Genomic DNA, 20463 nt, shown 5'->3' on the forward strand with positions numbered 1-20463 from the left:
AGGCTAGTAGTAAGCCACATTCCTCCATAGACTCTGGGTCGGTTCCTGCCTCTATTTCTCTTCCTTCCCTGCCTCTCCCCAATAATAGACTCTAACTTGTAAGCCAAATAAATCCTTTTCTACCTCAAGTTACTTTTGGTCATGGAATTAAACTAGAAAACTTGCACAGAGATGGCATTAGCCCCATCTCGAGTCCTTTGATCTATACTTTCAATGAAGGATGATATATATCTCACTTGCTCTGTATAAGGGAAATCACTGTATTCCCAAGAGTCCTGTGGTGGCTCCAATTGCTCCAACTTACAAGCAAGAAAACTGAAGCTGAGAGAGTTGGAAGAAGACCAGCTAAGCTCACATTCTGTGGGTGGTAGAGGAGATTTGGAAGCTGAAGGCAAGCTGTCACCATGAACATAGAAGGAATGAACACCCCACAGGCAGGGTCTGGCCCTGCTGTGAACTCTGAGGCAATGGCGTCATTTCTATTTTGATGTCCCCATTTCATTCTTATCCTTTGGCTGAGGGGCCTGGCAGAGCAGCAGATGTCACTCCCCAGCCGACACCTATGTGAGAAATCCCAGGCAGCACTTGGATTCTTTCTCAGCTGGGGAAAGAGGCATGGATTGCCTCAGTTGGTTGTGGAGGGATAGATAGCATGGGCCTCCTGATTTCATTGGTCAAAAGGGCTTCTTAAGCACTGTGGCAGTTACTTGGGTGGAAGACCGAACTGAAAACCATGCACCCGATTGCTCAGGAGCTTCAGAGAGAGCTGAAAAAAAACCTCTTCACTGACCAGGTAAAGCTGCCTGGTAACCGGATTTTATAACAGAGGGCATTTGTGGGCCCACAGCAGCACAAACAAGGCGCAGATATTATTCACATTCATATTTTGTTTCAGAACAGTCTGTTCTTGAACATTACAAAACCCAGATAAACATGCCTCTAAAGGCCAACAAAGATGAGGACTCTTTACTAATTCCTTGCTAATACATCTCTTTAGGGTAGTCCCTTGAAAAGGCCGTTTGTTGACTATTCTTGATCCTAGCCCACATCAGCCGCACCATTGCTTCCAAACACTTGTACTGAAAGTTCTCCTTCTCTTTTCTAGCTGCAGAACTAGAGCTGTACCTCGTGGGCCCCGTGGCTGGGCATAAGGTCCCTTACTTTCTTTGAGCCCATTTCCTCACCTGACATGGAGTGGTTAAATGTTTTCTTTTTAGGATTCCTGCAATTGTTAAGATAACCCACGTTTAGGCAAATACTTCATAAACTGTACAAAGCCCCTTTCAAAGAACTACTACTACTGCTATTATTATTACTATTATTATTATTTATATCTGTGGACTAAACTCACCTGGGGCTCATTAAGGAGTCCTGATGGCTTAACAGCATTGTGAAAGTTCAAAATTAAGTTCTAGCGAGGTGCTGGATGGTGGGCACATGAGAGGCAACTTGATAAAGAGAATAGAAGAGAGTTGGGCAGGTTTGGGAGAAAGAACAAAGGGACAGGGCATGGGTGAAGACTTCCTAGGAGAGAGATAATACCTTTCTGTAAGCGCGGAGTCCCCAAAGGTTGCTGTGTGACATTTTGTAGTCACTGAGAGTACTAGACGAGGGAATACCTGTCTGCTTTTTCTCAGATCTCTGCAAAAAATGATGGAGGTCTTTCTTTAAAGGTTATTAAGACCAAATGGGGACAATATATCCTCTCTACCTCATTAAACGTCTCCTCCCTCTTTAAAATTCTTGCTCAGACAGGGACCCTGTCTAGACAGCCACTATCAGTACAACTAGAAGCCATGTGCTTCTTGGAGCACTCAGGCGAGGCTGAAAGGCAATCAGAGAATTCTAGTAAATACTCTGGGATTAGGCAGAATTGCTGCCTCGACCTGTCTGTCCCTGGAGGCTGACTGTACATAGCCACTTCACCTATCATCAGGGACAAGGGGACTTGTAGGTGTTCAGTACGTGGGAAGGCTGGAAAGGGGGGGGGGTCTGAAATGAAGTAAGGAGGTGTCATGTCAGCATCGCTGGGAAGGTTTACAGGGATTAGCCTGGGGGTCGTTAGAGATAAGGGTTCTTCCTGTGTTGGGGAATGGAGAACGAAATCATGAGCTTAAGCGGCATGGACTCTGGGTACAAAGCTTGAGCAGGAGTGTTTGACTGTGGACACAGTTGGTCCTTGCCATTTCTTGTTTTTTAAGGAAATGTTTATTATCTACTGTTTAGAAGCACACTGAAAAACCAACTAGTGCAGAGGGTAATGAAGCTAAAAAAGAAAAAACTCAATTACATTATCTTCTAGGAGTTGTTAATTTAAAACCATCAAAATGAGGTAGCAGAGCTAACAGGCTAACCTATAACCTATGAAATACGAGATGCATGTAAATGAGCATGTGCAGTGAAAGCCATCAGGAAAAAAAAAAAGACTCCCCCGACCCCTGAATAGTTCATTTTAGGATTAGTAAGATCTGATGAACATGGAGAGAGGGTGGTCATAGCAGGGTCGCTGAAGACTCAGACACCACACCCCTTGACCAGGCCTATCCCACAGGTTTCTCCTTAATGAGGTCCTGGAAGTTCCCTACATTTCAAAGAGGTGTGGACTTTAAATTACTGTCATGATTAAGTCACAAGAAATTCCATCTTTTGGGGATCAAGAAGAGAGCTTAGAGGACAAAGTGCTTGTTGTACAAGCATGAAGACCTGAGTTCAGGTCCCCGGCCTCTACTTAAAAGCTGAGCAGGATGGTCCACACTTGTGATTCAAGCAGCTTGCTGGCCAGCAGTGTGGCTGATGCTGAGAGATCCAAGTTCTGTGAGACATCCTGTTTTGGGAAAAATAGGAGTGGACCAACTATCTTCTGATTGGATTTGTGGCCTGTTCCACAGGGGAACCTTATGCCTGGCACCGAAAATCTGGCCAAGAACCCAATGGTTGGGCAGTTCACAGGCCTCAGGGTTGAATCAACTAATAAAATTCTGCTAAAATTGCTACCGTATCAAATTTCTTTCAGAATATTTGTCTCTCTACCTATAGCCTTGCACAGAGCTCAGACTATATCAGAAAAAAAATTCTGTGTAGGATGGATAGTGATTTAATGCAGACACCCAGAACTGGTCAAAGTGCAGAGAATAAGTGTCCATGGAACACTAAGCCACAAATAGCACATCTGTATCACATCTCCTTCCTGAGGACCAGGGACCATCAAGGAAGAGGGTGTGCTGGATCGTCTTACATCAACTTGACACAAGTTAAAGTCATCTAAGAGGAGGGAACCTCAGTTAAAAACTATAGGCTGTAGACAAGCCTATAGGGCATTTTCTTAATTAATGGTTGATGGGGGAGGGCTCATCCCATTGTGGGTGGCACCATCTCAGGCTAGTTGTCCTAGGTTGTATAAGAAAGCAGGCTGAGCAAGCCATGGGGGAAGCAGCACCCTTCCAGGGTTTCTCCATCAGCTTCTGCCTCCAGGTTTCTACCCTGTTTGAGTTCCTGTCCTGACTTCCTGTGATGGTGAGTAATGGTTTGGCAGTGTAACCCTTTCCTCCCCAAGTTGCTTTGGTTGTGATGTTTTATCACAGCAATCGAAACACTGACCAAGTCAGAGAGGATAGAAGGATTTCAGAGCCAGATGTGTGGGAAGATTGGTGTTAAACAATGTCTTCTGGACACGACAGGATCCTGAGCGCACAGCAGCTGTGATTGCCTGTGGGGGAACTGAGGAAGCCCAGAGAGAATATATAAAGAAAGGGAAGATGGAAACCTGAGTGCATGGGTCCTATTGACATAGATACAGTCATGTTAAGGACTGATGTCTCAGACCTATGGAAAACTGGTAAAGCCTTGATCATACAGGTCAGGCTTGGAATGGAAGAGCTTTCCTCCGTGTTGGTGTTCCCAAATGATTAATCAGTGTGTGCAAAAAACCAGCACCTGCAGCTTCCTCTTCCTGAGACTGCTTGCCTACAGATGCCTCCTACCCAGACTAGCTAATTCCTCGCTCTCTGCATCCGTAGTGGACATGCTGAGGTTCCAGGCTGATGCGCAGTTAGTGCAGCTCCTTTAGAACACACAGGATCCACCTGACTGCAGCCATTCTGTATGTGTGTCTGTCCTTTCTCTATTCCCTCACCACTCCAGGTCAGGTTCCAAGGACCAAGACATGTTGGACACAGCAACTGATTCACAAGACCTACCCAACATCAAGACAGTCAACATTCTAGTACAGACTAGAAAAGAGTCCATGAGCCCACTCTTCTAACTGGGAGCTGTGGGCAATGGATGGTTTCTGTGAGAGGGAGAGCTAGGTATCTATAAAGGTGTAGCTTCTGGCAGGCTGACCACACTTCAGTGGAGGTCCCCACACCCAGAATCCAACACATGACTTATTAAACAACAAGAACAACAAGAACAAGAACAAGAACAACAACAACAAGACATGAAGTTCTTGGGGTAGGGAGGAAAGGGGTTTATATAGAAGGTCTTGGGGTGATTGTGAAAAGATTGTATGGAGTTCTCAAAATTAATAAAAATATTAAAATTTAAAAACCTGGGAGAAGCAACTGAGGAAGACATGCCAAAATTCATATCTGGCTTCTACATGTGTGAGCATACCTGAGAGAGCATGCATACACACACACACACACACACACCCCAGCTCCCTTTTAGGGAAGGAGCTCGGTTTGAGAAGTACCCCACTGAGGGCCGTACCTGAGGATGCTTTGCTCTAGAACCTGGGTCTGGTGCTGGTCTTGCTGATTTTGCTTCTTCATCTCTTCGTGTTCTTTTCCGCTGCCGATTCCATCCAGGAGCCATTTCTCCCTCAGGGCTTTTTTCTGATGTCAGGGAATATAAATGTATGTTCTTATATTCGCCAACAATTCCCCAGGTCTCCTATTGCTTTCAAGTCTTATGCATGGTGACAGTGGGCATATCAACAGAGATTAGTTTTTCCCACTGACTTGGCTCAATTAATCTGGCATTTCCCCTTCCTTGTAAACTTGTTGGCCCCTTTCTTCTTTAAAAAGAAACCAAATCAATATTTTAATAATTACAAATAACTATTATGATCATGTAAAATTTTGTCAAAACAAGGTGGTCTGAAGATTATAGATAGATGCAGCACAGACCACAGGTCAGAGACCACCAGATGAAGCAAGAGTCACATCATTGTGTTTTATGGACCCTTTCAGACTTTTCAGTCATGTCATCTAAGTAACACACACCACAGGAGCAGTTTTTGTTATCCTGTCCTGAGGCCAGAGAGCCTTTCCCAGTTAATCTAGACCTTTATAAAACTGTTCCCTCTCCAGACCCTGTGGATAACAGTAACATAGGCTTGGATTCCCCTGGGGTTTAAGACAACAAGAAAAGTGTCACAGATTAGCATTACCTGGATTTTAATTTATTTTTATTGATGGGATTTGAGGATGGCTAACATGTAATACAGAAGATATTCACTTTCTTATATCTGTCAAGATGTTAAAAAAAATCTCATGTCACCTTCAAATTTTGTGAATTGTAATCGTGGGCAAAGTAAAGTTAAAAAAAAAATCCCATTATCCTGACCCCATAAATTTGATGTTTTCTTTCTATGAAACCTTTAGATTCTTCTTTTGAAGCTAGTTTCTAGACATCTAAATTTTGTGTGTGCGTGTGCATGATCTATAGTGTGTACAAGTTTCTGTGTGTTTACCTGTGCATGTGAGTACACATGCATGTATGTGCTGGTAGATGTGGAGGTCAGAGGTCACTGCTAGTGTCTTCCTCTCTCACTCTCCACTTTGGCACTTTTAAAATCATATTTTACTTATTTATTTTGTGTTATGGGGGTGGTGTAGATGCCCCGAGTTCCAGCGTGGAGGACAGAAGACAACTTGCATTTTCTCCCTCAACTCTATGGGTCCCAAGATGGAATGTAGGTCACCAGGCTTGACAGTAGGCAGCTTTACCCAGTAAGTCATCTTGCTGGCTCTCTATTTTTGAGACAGAATTTGGCTCACTGATTTGGCCAGACTGGTTGACAGCAAGCCCCTGTCTTCACTTTTACAGGACTAGGATTACAGGTGTCCACTGGTATGCTTGGATTTTTATATGTGTGCTGGGGAATCTCAACTTAGGTCCCTGTGATTCTACGGCAAGCACTTAACCAAGTGAGTCATCTTCTCTGCCCTTTAAATCTTATTTACATGCAAAGCCATTCTTATGCATCAGTAAGTTCTAGCCGTTATGAATGACCCTACCGCTCACTTGCCTGTTGATCTAAGAAACACTTCGATGGCACAGTATGATGACACTAAGCTGGATGAGACAGACAGTAATCTTGTGACACCACTGGGTTAACTACTCCATGACCATGAAGTTCAGAATCAAGAGCTGTATGGGTTGGCTGCTGATGTTGCACACTGGTAGGCTGCTTGCTTAGTGTGTATGACGGTCTTGGTGATGTGTTTATAAAAAGATAAAGAGAGAGGGGATATGCTTGGTGGATGTGTAGTGAGGTGTGGGGGAAGGGGGTACCTCGGTGGGCCCATGCTGAGGCATCCCTTCCCCCTGAGGGAACAGCCACACGACGGTATGGTATTGTATGGTATGGTATGGTATGGTATGGTATGGTATGGTATGGTATGGTATGGTATGTATGGTATGGTATGATATAGAATAGTTTAGAGTTTATTTAGGGCATGGGGAGGGGAGTCAAAGGGGAAGGAGGAGGAGGAGGAGGAGGAGAGAGGCCGGCCATGAACATGTGGAGAGAAACGGGGAGGTAAGAGCAAGAGAACAAGAGAGAGAGGAGGGGGTAAGCAGCCCTTTTATAGTGAGTCAGGCACACCTGGCTGTTGCCAGGTAATTGTGAGGCAGAGCTTAGACGAAATGCTAACACTGGGTCACCATCACCACTAAGGCAGATAATGGAACTAAAATCTCTAAATGAAACCACAAGAGATACAGTGCCATGCAAGCCATACTTGCCAAGTTTTACAGAAAAGTCTCCTGAAGTGTTACTACATTGCACTCAGCAATTACAGTGGACTTGGAATAAATTGTTTTTTCTTACTCTTAGTTGAATGGACTTATAGAAAAGAAAAAAAATTATATATAGGCTGTAATTTGTTTTTACTGATGGATGCTGTTATAGGCAAGGAGGTTTGCAGCACACATATCTCAGAGTTATTTGATTGGGATATTAATAAATGTACATGGAAATTTGCATGTGCAAACTGCAAATGGTTCAGGCATCAGCAGTGAATAATCATGATGAGTGTGCCAACCACTCTACTGTTCTCTCTTTCTCTGTGTGTGTGTTTGTGTGTGTGTCTGTGTGTGTGCACACGCATATGCATGTTGTATAGGAGGAGACGTTTGCAGATGCCTGTGCCTATGCTGTTTAACATGTGCAACTGTTGTGTAATGAACTAGCTTGTAATCAGGGAGGCAGAGAAGAGTCATGGGAGCCGGGACAACTGGATGGACGAGAACATAGATAAGCCGGTAACTACGACACCAGTAGAACTTTCATAACTTGGGTGAAATCGCATAGAATTGATTTTTAACATACTTTTGCACATTCTTGAGCCTGGTTTTGGAATTGTGCCTGGTTTCTGTTAGACTAGCCAACGATTTCTGCAAACCTGGAAGAATGTTGTAATAGCCACTCTCTGCCCTTATTCCCTCTGCAGTCAATGCCCCTTGTATAATGTTGACCACAGTACAAATGTCATTATGAGTCATATGCCAGTTATTTTAAAGGCACAGAACAAGCTTTGTTATATTTTTACGGTCTTGTGTATACCTTGAAAGTAACAGGTGCTTCATCAATGTCTGCTCACTGGAAGGCCCTATAAACAAGGTACCTCTGTAAATTCTGCTTATCATCCAAGGCTCTACTTCAACGCCGCCTCTTTATAAAAACCTTATTTGACGACCTCAGTTTACACAATTAATGTTTATAGTCTAAATAAAAACAGAATCATTTAACTTGTCTTCTTAAATTTAATCTTAATTTCTTTTTTAAAAAAAGATTTATTTATTATTATATGTAAGTACACTGTAGCTGTCTTCAGACATTCCAGAAGAGGGCGTCAGATCTCATTATGGATGGTTGTGAGCCACCATGTGGTTGCTGGAATTTGAACTCAGGATCTTTGGAAGAGCAGTCAGTGCTCTTACCTGCTGAGCCATCTCACCAGCCCTAATCTTAACTTCTTAAATTAGGATACTCTATTTCCTTCTCTACCTCAATCTCTTCCCTTTTGGGTCCTTGAAGGGAAGTGGAGAACATCTCAGGTCAGAAAAAAATGAAAGCCTCTTGCTTCAGGTACTGGCAGGCCCTGGGACAGAGTGTACTGCTGGCAAGGGCAGTGTTCAGCAGCTCATTTGTCTGGTGCAGTGTATAATCTGCACCACAGTGAACAGCAGTCCAACGCTTGGTGAAAGCGCTGATTAGATTGGAAGATGCTCCTTGGTTCCAGGAAGCACATTAATAGGAAAGATTATATATTCTTGTTGGGACTGTTTGTGACATGTACTGTCATAAAGGCCACCTCAGCAATGGATCGTTGATGGAATCAGCCTTTTCCTGTGTGAAACTTCCTTCCTCAAACAAGCTGTCACCGTGAACTTGGCAGTTACCTGGCCTTTTGTACTGCAAGGGTAGTAGTCCTTGAGTTCCACAGATACATTGGCTTGCTTTGATGTAGGAAACTCTTTAATGCAAAAACATTGTTTGAGAACTGACTGACTTCATCGGAATTGCTGAGTTTTGTTTTGATCTTATTGATTTTTCTGGGTATACACGTTGTCTATCTCGAGTGTGTCTACTACTCAACATAAATTCAGTGTGACACTTTGTAAGGCTAGCAGGTTAACTGTGATTTTTCTAGCTATCTATCAAACAGCAGAAATGGCACCTTCAACAGGAGCACAGAAGTCAACAGAATCCAGAGGACCGAGGCTAACCGCAATCCTGAATGATATGCCTTTTCTTTTTCCAGTAGAAAAATGGATTTAGCTGAATCTGGCAAGTTTAAGTTTGTGCATCTTATGACTGTGTGGCATTGTTCATTTAGGAAATTTGTTCGATCTATTGATAGCAGCCCTGCCAGATAAGAACAGTTTCCTGGCTGGGCCTATTCACAAGGAGCTCCTGTTTGTCCTTTATTTGGATCCTCTGGCTAAAACTACGTAATAAAATGTTGAAATCCAATGTGCTGTAATTACAAAATGACCACACCCTGTGGAAGATGTAAAGTCTGAGTTTTCAAATGGAGATTTATTTATGGTTATGATCTCATGTTCTGTCATAACAAAATAAAATAGAAACCCAACCGTATGCAAACAACACTGGACTCATCGCAGGGAGCTTTGGAACACAAGCATCCTTGACCAGGCGAGATACTGTCGCCTCTGCAGCCCCTGGGGAAGGGTTGGCCTTTCATTGATTTCAAAAGGAACTTCCTAGCTGGCTCCACTCCCCAGGGATGTTAAAGAAGGCTGCAACAGGGCCCAGTTCTCAAGGTTTGGAAAGCCTTCACTAACTTACAGAAGCAATAAGACCATGTTTGTACCCTTCCCCAGGTTTGCTAAAAGGTATTACTCCCATTTGCAAATCAGTGGCCTCCTGGCCTCTACTCTGGTGATTAGAAAGGTGATTGACCTGACTGGGAAATCTTCCTCCTCCAAAGCATCTTCACTGTGGGAGGGTTTTCCAGTGGTGCCAGGGTACTTGAACACAAAGCCATTGAAAGAAAACGGAACTCAACTGTTAGTTACCTTCAGATGTTGGTGTTTCAATTTTTCTTCCTCTATTTTCAGACGCTTCTGTGAGATTTCTTCCTGTATCTTTCTTTTGTCCTGAAATGAAAGAAACATTGGAGCGTAATTAATTTTAAAAGTTTACAGAGGTATGTGATCTGGAGGTCACCGTTGTCTGAAGGGCTAGGCAGCTATACATTTTGGCTTTGGTAAGAAGCCACCCTGGAAATGTGTGTTTTCCAACAAAGGAGAGAGAAGTGTGTGTGTGTGTGGGGGGGGGGGTGGTGGTGGTGGTGGAAGTGACAAAAGAGATTCAGCTTAGGGAAGATAACACAAACATGTGTTTCAATGGGAGTTTCGCCATCTTTCTCTTTGCCCTGTTTTTCCCCTTCTCGTGAGGCTGGTGAAACAGGGTTAGGAGAGAAGTCATAAAAGAAGGTGAGTTTAAGGAGAGAGTTTTGAAACTGGTCTGGAGGAGACTGCTCCTGGCACAGGGTGAAGGTTGCTGGGTGAAAGGCCTACACTGTAGAAAACAGGATAGCAAGGGAGTGGATTCTCAGAGAGTGAGGAAGCTCAAGAGTGGGGCAGCTTCCTCGGTGTGCAAGAGGCAGATGTGAAGAAAGAGAGCTTAGACAATACCCTTAGCCATTAGCTGAGGTGACAAAGAATAATTCATGGCAAGATTTTTTTTTTTTTGGTTAAGTTTAAACACAATACCTCAGTGAATGAACCAAGGAGCCAATCAACTGAACTACAACCAACCTCTACCACATCAAATGAGCAGAATGGTAGTATTTATAGGCCCTAGCCTCTGGAAAACAGCGTACACACGAAACAGGTAGTCTGGGTTTGGTTTCTGATGCTTCCATTAATTTGCTTCATGGTGCCTCAGTGACCTCGTCTGTGAAATGGGGAAACTGAAACCTACCTTATAAGATGTGAACAAACTAGGAGCCGTGAAAGTTCTCAGTGCTCATGGGGTGTCTGCTTAGGAATATTAAATAAACAACTCCATAACTTAGCATCCATACAGAAAGCATCTGGCTCATGCTTGGCTTTCATGGATCCTAAATGCCTTAGAGATACACTGGCTGCAATCGATGCACTTGATTAGCTAAGTTAAAAGGGAAAAAAAATCCTTACTTTCTCATTAAAAAGAAAGAAAGAAAGAAAGAAACCTGAGGTGATGCTATTCTCCATCTTATTTATAAGGGTTTGTCTTTAATCTTCTTTCAAAATTCAAAATTCTCAGTGCATAAAATTTTGTTGCCAAAAAAGGCATCTGAAAAAAAAATTCCGAGGCCAAGTCAGGAGCTAATGTAGAAGGAAGATTATGAGACTGTTTGGCAGCGTGATTGAAACAAGTACACAGCTTCCTGATGCGAGCCCTTTGAAGATTAAAAACTCTTCATTTTTGATGTGGAAGTTCAGGTACATTTGTTGAAGAAAAACAACACGTTGTTCCCCAGCTGTTGCGCCGGGTTTTCCTTTGTGTGCAGGAAGAATACGAGACTTCCCCAACATTGCTTTTTAAAATCTTTATAAACAGTACTTTTGGGAAAAAAGAATTAGGCAACAAACAAGCCTGGGCCTTTAGAGTCACTTTTTAAAATTTTAGGATTTTTTTTTGGGGGTGGTGGTGGTGCATGCAGTCCAGTCATTGGTCACAACATTCTGTAAAAACTCTGTAAGCCAATTCTCTATTGTCCTTGAGCAAATATTAGTAGTATTTTGTTTGTGTCAGACATTTTAATTCCTCATAGGTACTATATCACTTAATAACATAATAACAAAGGCATATCATAATAATTTTCTTTTTACCAAAGGAGAAATGGATGCTTGAGGTAGACTAATTATTCAAATGCTCATAACTGCCAACTTCTAGAGTCAGGATTCGAACCCAGATAACTTGCGATCAGCCTCAGCACTCGTAACTAGACCACTGTAGCATTTCTCAAGTAGGCAGTTCCTTGATGAAGCCCCTTTGTCTCTGTATTCTGAAGCCCCTCGGTCTGGAGGTCGCCTCAAGATGGGGCCTCAGGAGTGGGACCCATTATTAGTTTAGTTCCCTCCTCACTCTTCTCCAGGAGTAGCTCACAGAGAGGTGCTCAGGATCTGTGATTCAGCGACACAGAAGCCAGAAGCCAGCCAGGGCTATCTCCCCACCCTCCGCGGCTGCCAGGTTCTGCTGAGTTTCTCTGGGGTTAGCAATCAAGGAGTGGAAACTGTGGGTAGAGGCGGGACTTCGAAATGTTTTGGCAACGTGGGGATTATGCAAGTGTTGCCTGGGAATTCTAGTGTTTTGTCCCTTGGCCGTAATGTGATGACTCTCTCCCATCAGTCAAGCAGGTGGGAAGGTATGAGGCTATTTCAAGATAATAGAAGTGCTTTTTTTTTATTATAAATATTAATGAGCCGTAGATTATCATTCCTTTGCTAAGTTTGATAGTAACATATAAGCATAACTGAAAAATGCTCTGGGAACAATTTAGTTTTAATATTGCCAAGTACACTGCGAGTCAACCTTAAGGTTTTTTTTTTTTTTTTTTTTTTTTTTTTTTTAGATATTTTATTTATTTACATTTCAAATGTTATCCCTTTTCTTGGTTTCCCCTCCGGAAACCCCTATCCCATCCCCCACCCCACCCCCTGCTTCTATAAGGTTGTTCCCTCCACCCTCCTATCCACTCGAGCTTCCCCGCCCTGGCATTCCCCTACACTGGCGCATCGAGCCTTCACAGGACTAAGGGCCTCTCCTTCTATTGATGGCATCCTCTACTACATATGCGGCTGGAGCCATGGGTCGCTCCATGTGTATGTACTCTTTGGTTGGTCAACCTTAAGTTTTATACAGAGCGCTACAGCTACTGTACCGGAAGTTACCAGCCAGCTAGATCCTCTGTAACTAAGCATGGAGGAAAAAAATCTAAGTGTGCAGTGCTCCCTGCTCCTCCAAACTTTCCTAGCATAAGACTCGGCATGCCGGGCATTTATTATTGTGACTATTCCTTGTGACTTTTATTGTTTATTACATCATCATCGTACAACTAGACCTTTTGATCAATTAGCAACTGCCTGGATTTTTGGCTGCTTTCCTTAGCTCATTTCACAAATTTCAATTCTGTGAAAGACTATCTCTTACTTTGAAAATTAATCTATTCACTTTGTGCAACTGAAAGTCATAATGTCCACGTAGTACACAAAGATATTAACCCAACCGTGTATTTCATAAAAGGAAGCATAATACTTGAGAATATATTGTAGCGATGTTGTTGATTAATTATTGATCAGTAATATTTATATGTGATTGATTCTTCCAGGCAGGATTTATATTACGTTATTTTATTATTAATTTATCCAATACTTAGATACTTATGTACAAATGTAATATTCATATCAGTAGGCATTTTGCAGGGTTTCAAAACTATTGAGGTCCTGGCAAGATGGCTCAGTGCATAAAAGTGTTTGGTGTGCAAGCCTGATGACCTAAGCATGACCTCCAGACATCACATTTAAAGAAAAAAAAATAGGCTGGCTGGGCATAGTGGTGCCCTCCTTTAATCCCAGAACTTGGGATGCTGAGGCAGGTAGATCTCTGTGGGTTTGAGGTTAGTCTGGTCTACATCTGAGTTCCACTATAGCCAGGGTTTCATAGACCTCTCCCCGCCCCCAAGCTGCCAGGCCAGGCCAGGTATAATGACACCCATCTTTTTAATTCCAGCACTCAGGATTCAATGGCAGGCAGATCAATGTGAGTTTGAGCACAGCTTGGCCAGCATGAGCCTGGGCTATAGAGGGAGACCCTGTCTTAAAAGAAAAAGCCAGATGTGACAGTACTCATCTGTAATTCCGGTCTCCTCTGGTGAGATGGGAGACAGAGATAGGAGAGACCCTTGCTTTAACAAGGTGGAAGGAGAGGACTGACTCCTGAAAATTGTTTTGTGACCTCCACATGTACACGGAGACATGCATGTGCCTGCACTCACACAAATACCCAACACCCAACACACACACACACACACACACACACACACACCATACTTGCTAATTCAGAAGTAGAGACTTTTTCTAAGACTCATAGTCTCATGAAGAAGAAAAATAATTTCTGTAAGAAATTGCACTCTAAAAACCATAGTGACAGTCATTAGGCAAAAGGAAGGTCTCATGAAGTTGAAAAGAGACTGGGAGAGCTTCTAGCTTCTAGCTGATGTGATTAGGAGAGACTCTGGGACAGCCCGGGTGGTGGCTGGGGACTAGAGAATGGGGAGACAGGGCACTCAAGTCAAAAGTTCATTGTAATCCAGAGTCTGAAATGGGAACACTGGACGTTGTTTGGAACAGCAAATATAAAATCTAAATTTTTATATACAGAGTAGCATGTAATGAACTAAGAGTAAATAACATGAACAGATTGTTAATGGAGACTCTTGAATCATCATGACAAGGGGCCTGGAACTTATTTATGTTTGAAATAGCAGGCAATGAAGAGTTTTCAGGAGAGAAGAAGAACGGTTAAACTCCTGTTTTTAGAAGTTGAACAAAGCCTCATTGTGTTGTGGGGGAGAAGTTGAAGGGAAACTGGCTGGACTATTGCAAGAAGACCGTGAACACTTGAACGGAAGAAGCAGAATGAGTGGATCCTGAGACACATAGAGGAGGGGAAGGCAAAGATCACGTGGGACACAGCGCTAGGTTGCAGAGAGGAGCAGATTCATTCACAGAAACGGGATATTCAGGAGGATAGAAGACTTTGGGATTCCTAACGAGTTGGAGGTGCCCCTTGGACTACTTGGAGAAGCTCTGTGTTAGATGCTTGGAATAAAGATGGAGGGAGATGAAAAGACCCTGAGCTGGAGAAGAAGGAGGGGAAGCTTAGGGAGATGGACAAGAGTATGTCGGGGATACTTTCTTATGAGAGAACTGTAGGGCTCTAGCAGGCCAGAGCATGCAAACATGGTGCCAACAGTTCTGGTCTTTCCCCCTTTTCCCCAATTCCCTCTTCCTAAACCATTAGATGACATTCCTAAAGCTAGCCCCCAAGCTCTACTCCCCTTTTTGTGGCCACTTCCTCCTCCTGAGGCTGAACACTAAGGTCCAGCTATCAAAGTATTGAGGTTGAGCAATCAGAAGTCCCTTTTGGTTATCCTAATTTACATGCCCAACTAAACTAAAATCTCATGGATTTTTCCCTTTTTCCTTTATAAACTACTATTTGCTTGTAGGCCACATCTGTCTCCTCTATCCAGAGGCAGTCCTTTGCCCCTATGGGCGAATACCCCATTCCACTCCCCTACCCCCATTTCTTCCCTCTCCCTTGTCTCATATTCCTTGACTTTTGTCCCTCTGGGGCAAATAAATCTTTGTGCTGACAACTTTGGTCTTGGTGTGTCCTGTTCCTTCAAGAAGGAAGGCTGAGGAAGACTCTCTATGAAGCTCTTAGGCCTCAGGAAATTTTAGATCCAGGCAGATATTATTTATAATGAAACTTGATGAATTGGACCATATGAGGAAAAGAAGCACTTGGAAGATAAACAGATTACAAGAAGCAAGAAGTCATAACAATAACTTTGCTGTGGTAATGCAAGCTGCACGAGATTTATTGCTTACACAGTTCAGATACTTCATTTGACAAGTAAGAGTTTATCTTAGGTAGTCTAGTAAAGCAACTGGCTTAATAGTCCTTTTCTTAATAAGCAAGAAGATCGCATGAATTTCCAGTCCTGGGCTCCATTCACTTCTCAGCACTATCTCCACAAAGGGAAGGGAGAAGCCTGGGCCACAGCACTGAGGTAAATTTAGGTGAAGGTAAACAAGGAGAGAGGCATCCTATTGGTTGTATTAGATCCTACTTGGACAGGAAGGGCACATTCATGGTGTCTTCCTGAAGAAACCGGAAGGGGCAGGTTAGAGCAATGGGGGCATTTGATTAGTCAAATGTCTTCAGATTCAATCTCCTAGAGTCTGAGCAGCTAGTGACATCATGACCCATTTGTTGTTATTTTCACCCTCAGGATCAGAAGAAGAGCAGTAGAAGTTGCTTATTTGAATTTAAAATCCAAATTTTAAATCCAAATCAATGAGCTGAGCTGGTGGAAGATGTGTTTAAGAAACACAATGTTTCTTAAAGATGAATTTTGACTCAGTGGTGAAGATTACTAAATTTTAGTGAAAGTCGACTTAAATAATTCTTGGAAAAACTTATTTCAAAAATTCTCCAGGTGGGTGGAGGAGAGTGCAGGGGCAGAGCACCTGCCCAGCCTGCAGGGCCCTGATTCTAGCATTGGAAAAGAATTCTTGAAAAAGGAGCAAATAGGCCAACAGGGAAGGCAGATCACGAGACTCAGGGAACTTGTAAACGGAAATATCTGACGAGATGAAAAACAGCGTCAGCCATGAAGAGAAGAAAGCTATGAATCAAGGAAAACAAGCCAGTTTAAGTAGTTTACTTTCTAATGGGGATCCTTCCCAATGACCTCACACAACTGAAAATAAAGATAAAATGGCAGCAACCATGTTTAATAGTATAAATACTGATCCATTCAGACGGGAACCACAGAACAATGGTGTGTGTGTGTGTGTGTGTGTGTGTGTGTGTGTGTATGTGTGTGTAGCGTTATGCCGATAACAAAATAACAGAGGGAGTAAGACGAGGGAGTAAGATGACATATACATTGTAACATGTATATATTAAGATGACAGATGAAATTTAACTGTTCCACTCATATTTTGTTTTTTATGTTTTTAATTTAAGGGAGAGATCTTGATCCTAGAAAGAGCAGAACATGAATACCTATGGAGAAATTGATGCCTGAGAGTGGCCTCGGACAGGGACTGTGGTTTCAGTTTCTGGTGGGCTTCATTTCAGAGGGGGAAATACCATAAACACAATTGTAAAAATGCCGCAATCTTGGGCGAAGTGAAAGATATCAAAAGACACAAAATGGAAAGTGTCCCAATTTTTGGAAGAGGTATAAAGGTGAATTAAGAGTATTTGAAGACTAACAAACTTATTTACTATCCCCTGGTCACATTGTAGAAGGAGTTTTATTTGAACACGGGATGTTGTGTTTAGATAGGAATGTCCAGCAGGCAGGATTTGATCCTGTAAAGACTTAGGGTGAGGATGTAGCTTGCTTAATGTTACTGTTTACCTAGTATGTGAAAGGTCTTGCTTCAACCTTAGCAATTGAAATAAAACAAAAACAAGCCCAAATATTTCTTGCCTGTGTGGTTTAATTATTTCAAGATCCAGAAATAATTGAGGATTATGGCAGTTCAAAAAAAAAAAAAAAGAAAAGAAAAGAAAAGAAAAGAAAGGAGAAAGGAAAGAAAAGAAAAAGAAAAAAAAGGCTAACACTGACTGTGTCAGGCACCACTTAATGCACATAAACATATAAACACATTAATTTATTTAGTCTTCCTCAGATCTCTGTGAGGTTGGGACCATGTGTATTTCTATAACGTCTATGTGAAAACCCAGGAATCCAGGCACCTAGACCATAGGAATGTAGCCTGGTTGTTATGGTGTGACTATGAAATGTTCCCCAGGGGTTCCTGTGGTGACTGCTCAGTCCTCAGCTGGTGGCGCTGATGAGGGAGGAGCTGGGAGCTTCAGGAGAGGAGAGATGAGCTAGAGCAAAGGTCTCAACCCTCCTTCTGCTTCTATCTTTTAGCACAGTTCCTCATGTTGGGGTGACCTCCCCCAGTCATAAAATTATTTTCTTTACTATTTCATAACTGTAATTTTGCTACTGTTATGAATCGTAATGTGTGTTTTCCAATGGTCTGTGATGAGCCCTGTGAAAAGGTCATTTGACCCCCAAGGGGGTTGCAACCCACAGGTCTCTACTGCTGCTAGAAGAAGCAGGCTGCTGGGGGGGTGGTGGTGCCCGTGAAGGCTCTGCTTGGGCTTTTCCTCTCAACTCTTCCGCCATCAGGGCTCTCTGCCCCAGCACATGAAGCCAAGCACCAGAACACTCCCCTCCTGAATCTCTGAGCTGTAGTAATCTTTCTTCCTTAAGCTAGCCTATCAGGAATCTTATCACAGCAATGAAAAAAAAAATTCAAACACAGTGTTTTGAAAGTTTGTGGAAGGGGTGGTGGTGGTGCACGCCTTTAATCCCAGCACTCGGGAGGCAGAGGCAGGCAGATTTCTGAGTTTGAAGCCAGCCTGGTCACAAAGTGAGTTCCAGGACAGTCAAGGCTATACAGAGAAACCTTGTCTCGAAAATGCCAAAGGGGGGAAAAAAAAAGAAAGGAAAAAAAGAAAAAAAATAAGAAAAAAAGAAAAAGAAAAAAGAAAGTTTGTGGAAATATTAACAGAAAATAATATTAATTTAAAACTGACGTGTGTGTGTGTGTGTGTGTGCGTGCATGTACACATGTGTGCATGTGCATATGAAGGCTAGAGGACCTTGAGAGTCATTTTTCAGATTCCACATACCCTGGCCTTTAAGACATCTCATTGGTTTAGGGCTGACTTGTCAGTGAGCCCCCAGGATCTGCCTTTTTCTACTTTCGCAGGATTACAAGCAAACCCTCCCACAACAGGGCTTTTGTAATGCAGGTTCTGGGGGTTAAAACCAACTCCCCAGGCTTGATCAGTAAGCATCTACCAAGTGAACTACCTTCTTGAAATCAACTCTCTTAGCATTTTTTTTTTTTAAAGCAGGGCTCTGCAAGAAGACAGATGGGAAACTGAAACTAAATTTCACAAAACATAAATGAAACTACCCAGATAACTTTCTGTACCAAGTTTTCAAGGATGAAGTAAGAGTGGACTGGCATTTTATTATTAAAAAATGTTTTCAGGAGACGTGAAAGATCATCAAGTAAAACCGCATGACCTCAGTGGCTGGAGCCAAGGTAGACAAACAGAAGGAATAAACCCAATAAGTTGTTCCCACAGGGAAAAGTGTCCGGAGCCACCGCACACCGGAAGTGCTGGTTTGCAGAAACTGCGCATGAATAAAGAGGATGAGAGAGTGCAGAAGGAACCCACCGGCTTCCGGGTCTTATGACGGACGATTCCTGCGCATAGTCCAGGCGCACCTAATTCCTCTTATTGTAAAAATAACATGGATTGGTTTTTATTTTATTGTTATTTACGCTTTTTTTTTTGTATCTTTAAAAATTGTCTATGGGTGGTTTGCTTGTGTGATTGTCTATGTACCAAGAGCGTAGTGCCTTCAGGGGCTAGAAGAGAGCACTGGGCCCCCTGGAAAGGGAGTTAAAGACAGTTGGGAGCCACCATATAGATTCTGGCAAGCCAACCCAAGTTCTCTGGAAGACCAGCCAGTGGTCTCAGCGGATGAGCCATCTTTCCAGCCCGTGAACCTTCATCTAAGTCAGCCCCACAGAAGGGCTTTGGGTTGTTACTACTACTTACAGAATGAACTAAAACGCTCTGGTTTTCCAAACCCATTGTATTCTGCAATCTTAATCTCCTTTCCTTACCTTACAGCACATTCTAACACTTTAGTATTCTGATCTTTTACCCCTCTGTCTAACTTTTCTTGTTTATTCTAATGAACAGTGACATCACAAATATTGACAGTAAACAAACACAAGTCCTGAATTATTAAGAGGCTCTGGTAAAATTGGCTGGGTTGTCAGTAAAAAAAACACAATCTATTAGTAGGCCACATGATTAGATTGCCCCTCCACTTCATAGCTCGATTGTATTTGCTATTATTATTATTATTGTTGTTGTTATTTTGGTATACCAGCTACTGTTGAGTTCATTGTTGGAGTAGCTGAAAGATGCAAAGATGTCCTGGATTTGATCAGTCCCGGTAGGAGAGAAATGACTGTAATGGGTATGAGGTGGGGGGAGGGGTAATGGAGGTTGGAACAGTGTATATTTTCGAGAACTGACTTTGAGTCCCTCAAACCTTTGTAAAACAGTTCCAACTGCGTCTGAGGTGGCACTTGAGTGTCTTTGCCCACTTCTACTCTTGGCAGACAGAGAAGGTGGGAGGAGACTATACAGGTGGTAGGGAAGTCATTTGTGTTAGAAGACGTTGTTCAGTGAAGAGTCCACCAGGGATTTTTCTTGTCCCACTCGAAATGCTCATCATGAGTGTGGTTTGAGACTTGGAGATGGGAAAGTGGAAATCTGTGTCAATATTAGCACTGAAATGGGCAACATTTGTTTGGACATTAAACATTGAGACTAGAGTTTGTTTCAGTCATAGTTTTCTAAAGAATCACATTTTTCTTTAGATCATCCGGTGAGGTCCAAAAATTTCTGTCAGTAGCTGATCTAACAGGGCAGCTTTATCATTCAGTATCACATTTGAAAAAACCTTCTTAAAATTTTTTTTTTTTGCTTAACGAGCTATCAAAAGTAGTGTACCTCATCCCATGACCTCTTCTATCGGTGGGTGTTATGTTTGGCAAAGAAAGATGGCCTGACACATTGCTTGAAGAAACCTCTCCTTCTCTGGAAGAAGCATGGAATCTTGGTACAGCACTGTGGAAAACTGCAGAGCTTCATTGTTTGAATGTTCTGGCACATGGTCTCTTTAGGAGAGGGCTGTGTCTTCACACTCATGACAAACTGGAGCTGTCTTTGTAACTGTGCTTACCAATGGTGCATTACACACTCCTGTAAACACCAGTAGTCTCCTTCTCCTTCTCCTTCTCCTTCTCCTTCTCCTTCTCCTTCTCCTTCTCCTTCTCCTTCTCCTTCTCCTTCTCCTTCTCCTT

General features: G+C 42.7%; 1 protein-coding gene across 1 annotated transcript in view; it reads right to left on the minus strand.

Annotated features, from left to right (window-relative positions):
- The window catches only part of Palmd (palmdelphin), a 50805-nt gene that overhangs the window by 24789 nt on the left and 5553 nt on the right, over positions 1-20463 (minus strand). The window contains exons 2-3 of the mRNA XM_021157760.2: positions 9772-9852; positions 4711-4835 (exon numbers count right to left, since the gene is read on the minus strand). Of these exons, the coding sequence (XP_021013419.1) occupies positions 4711-4835; positions 9772-9852 (206 nt within the window). The remainder of the gene's footprint in view (positions 1-4710; positions 4836-9771; positions 9853-20463) is intronic.

Source organism: Mus caroli, chromosome 3 (genome assembly GCF_900094665.2).
Source record: "Mus caroli chromosome 3, CAROLI_EIJ_v1.1, whole genome shotgun sequence".
Taxonomy (NCBI): Eukaryota; Metazoa; Chordata; class Mammalia; order Rodentia; family Muridae; genus Mus; species Mus caroli.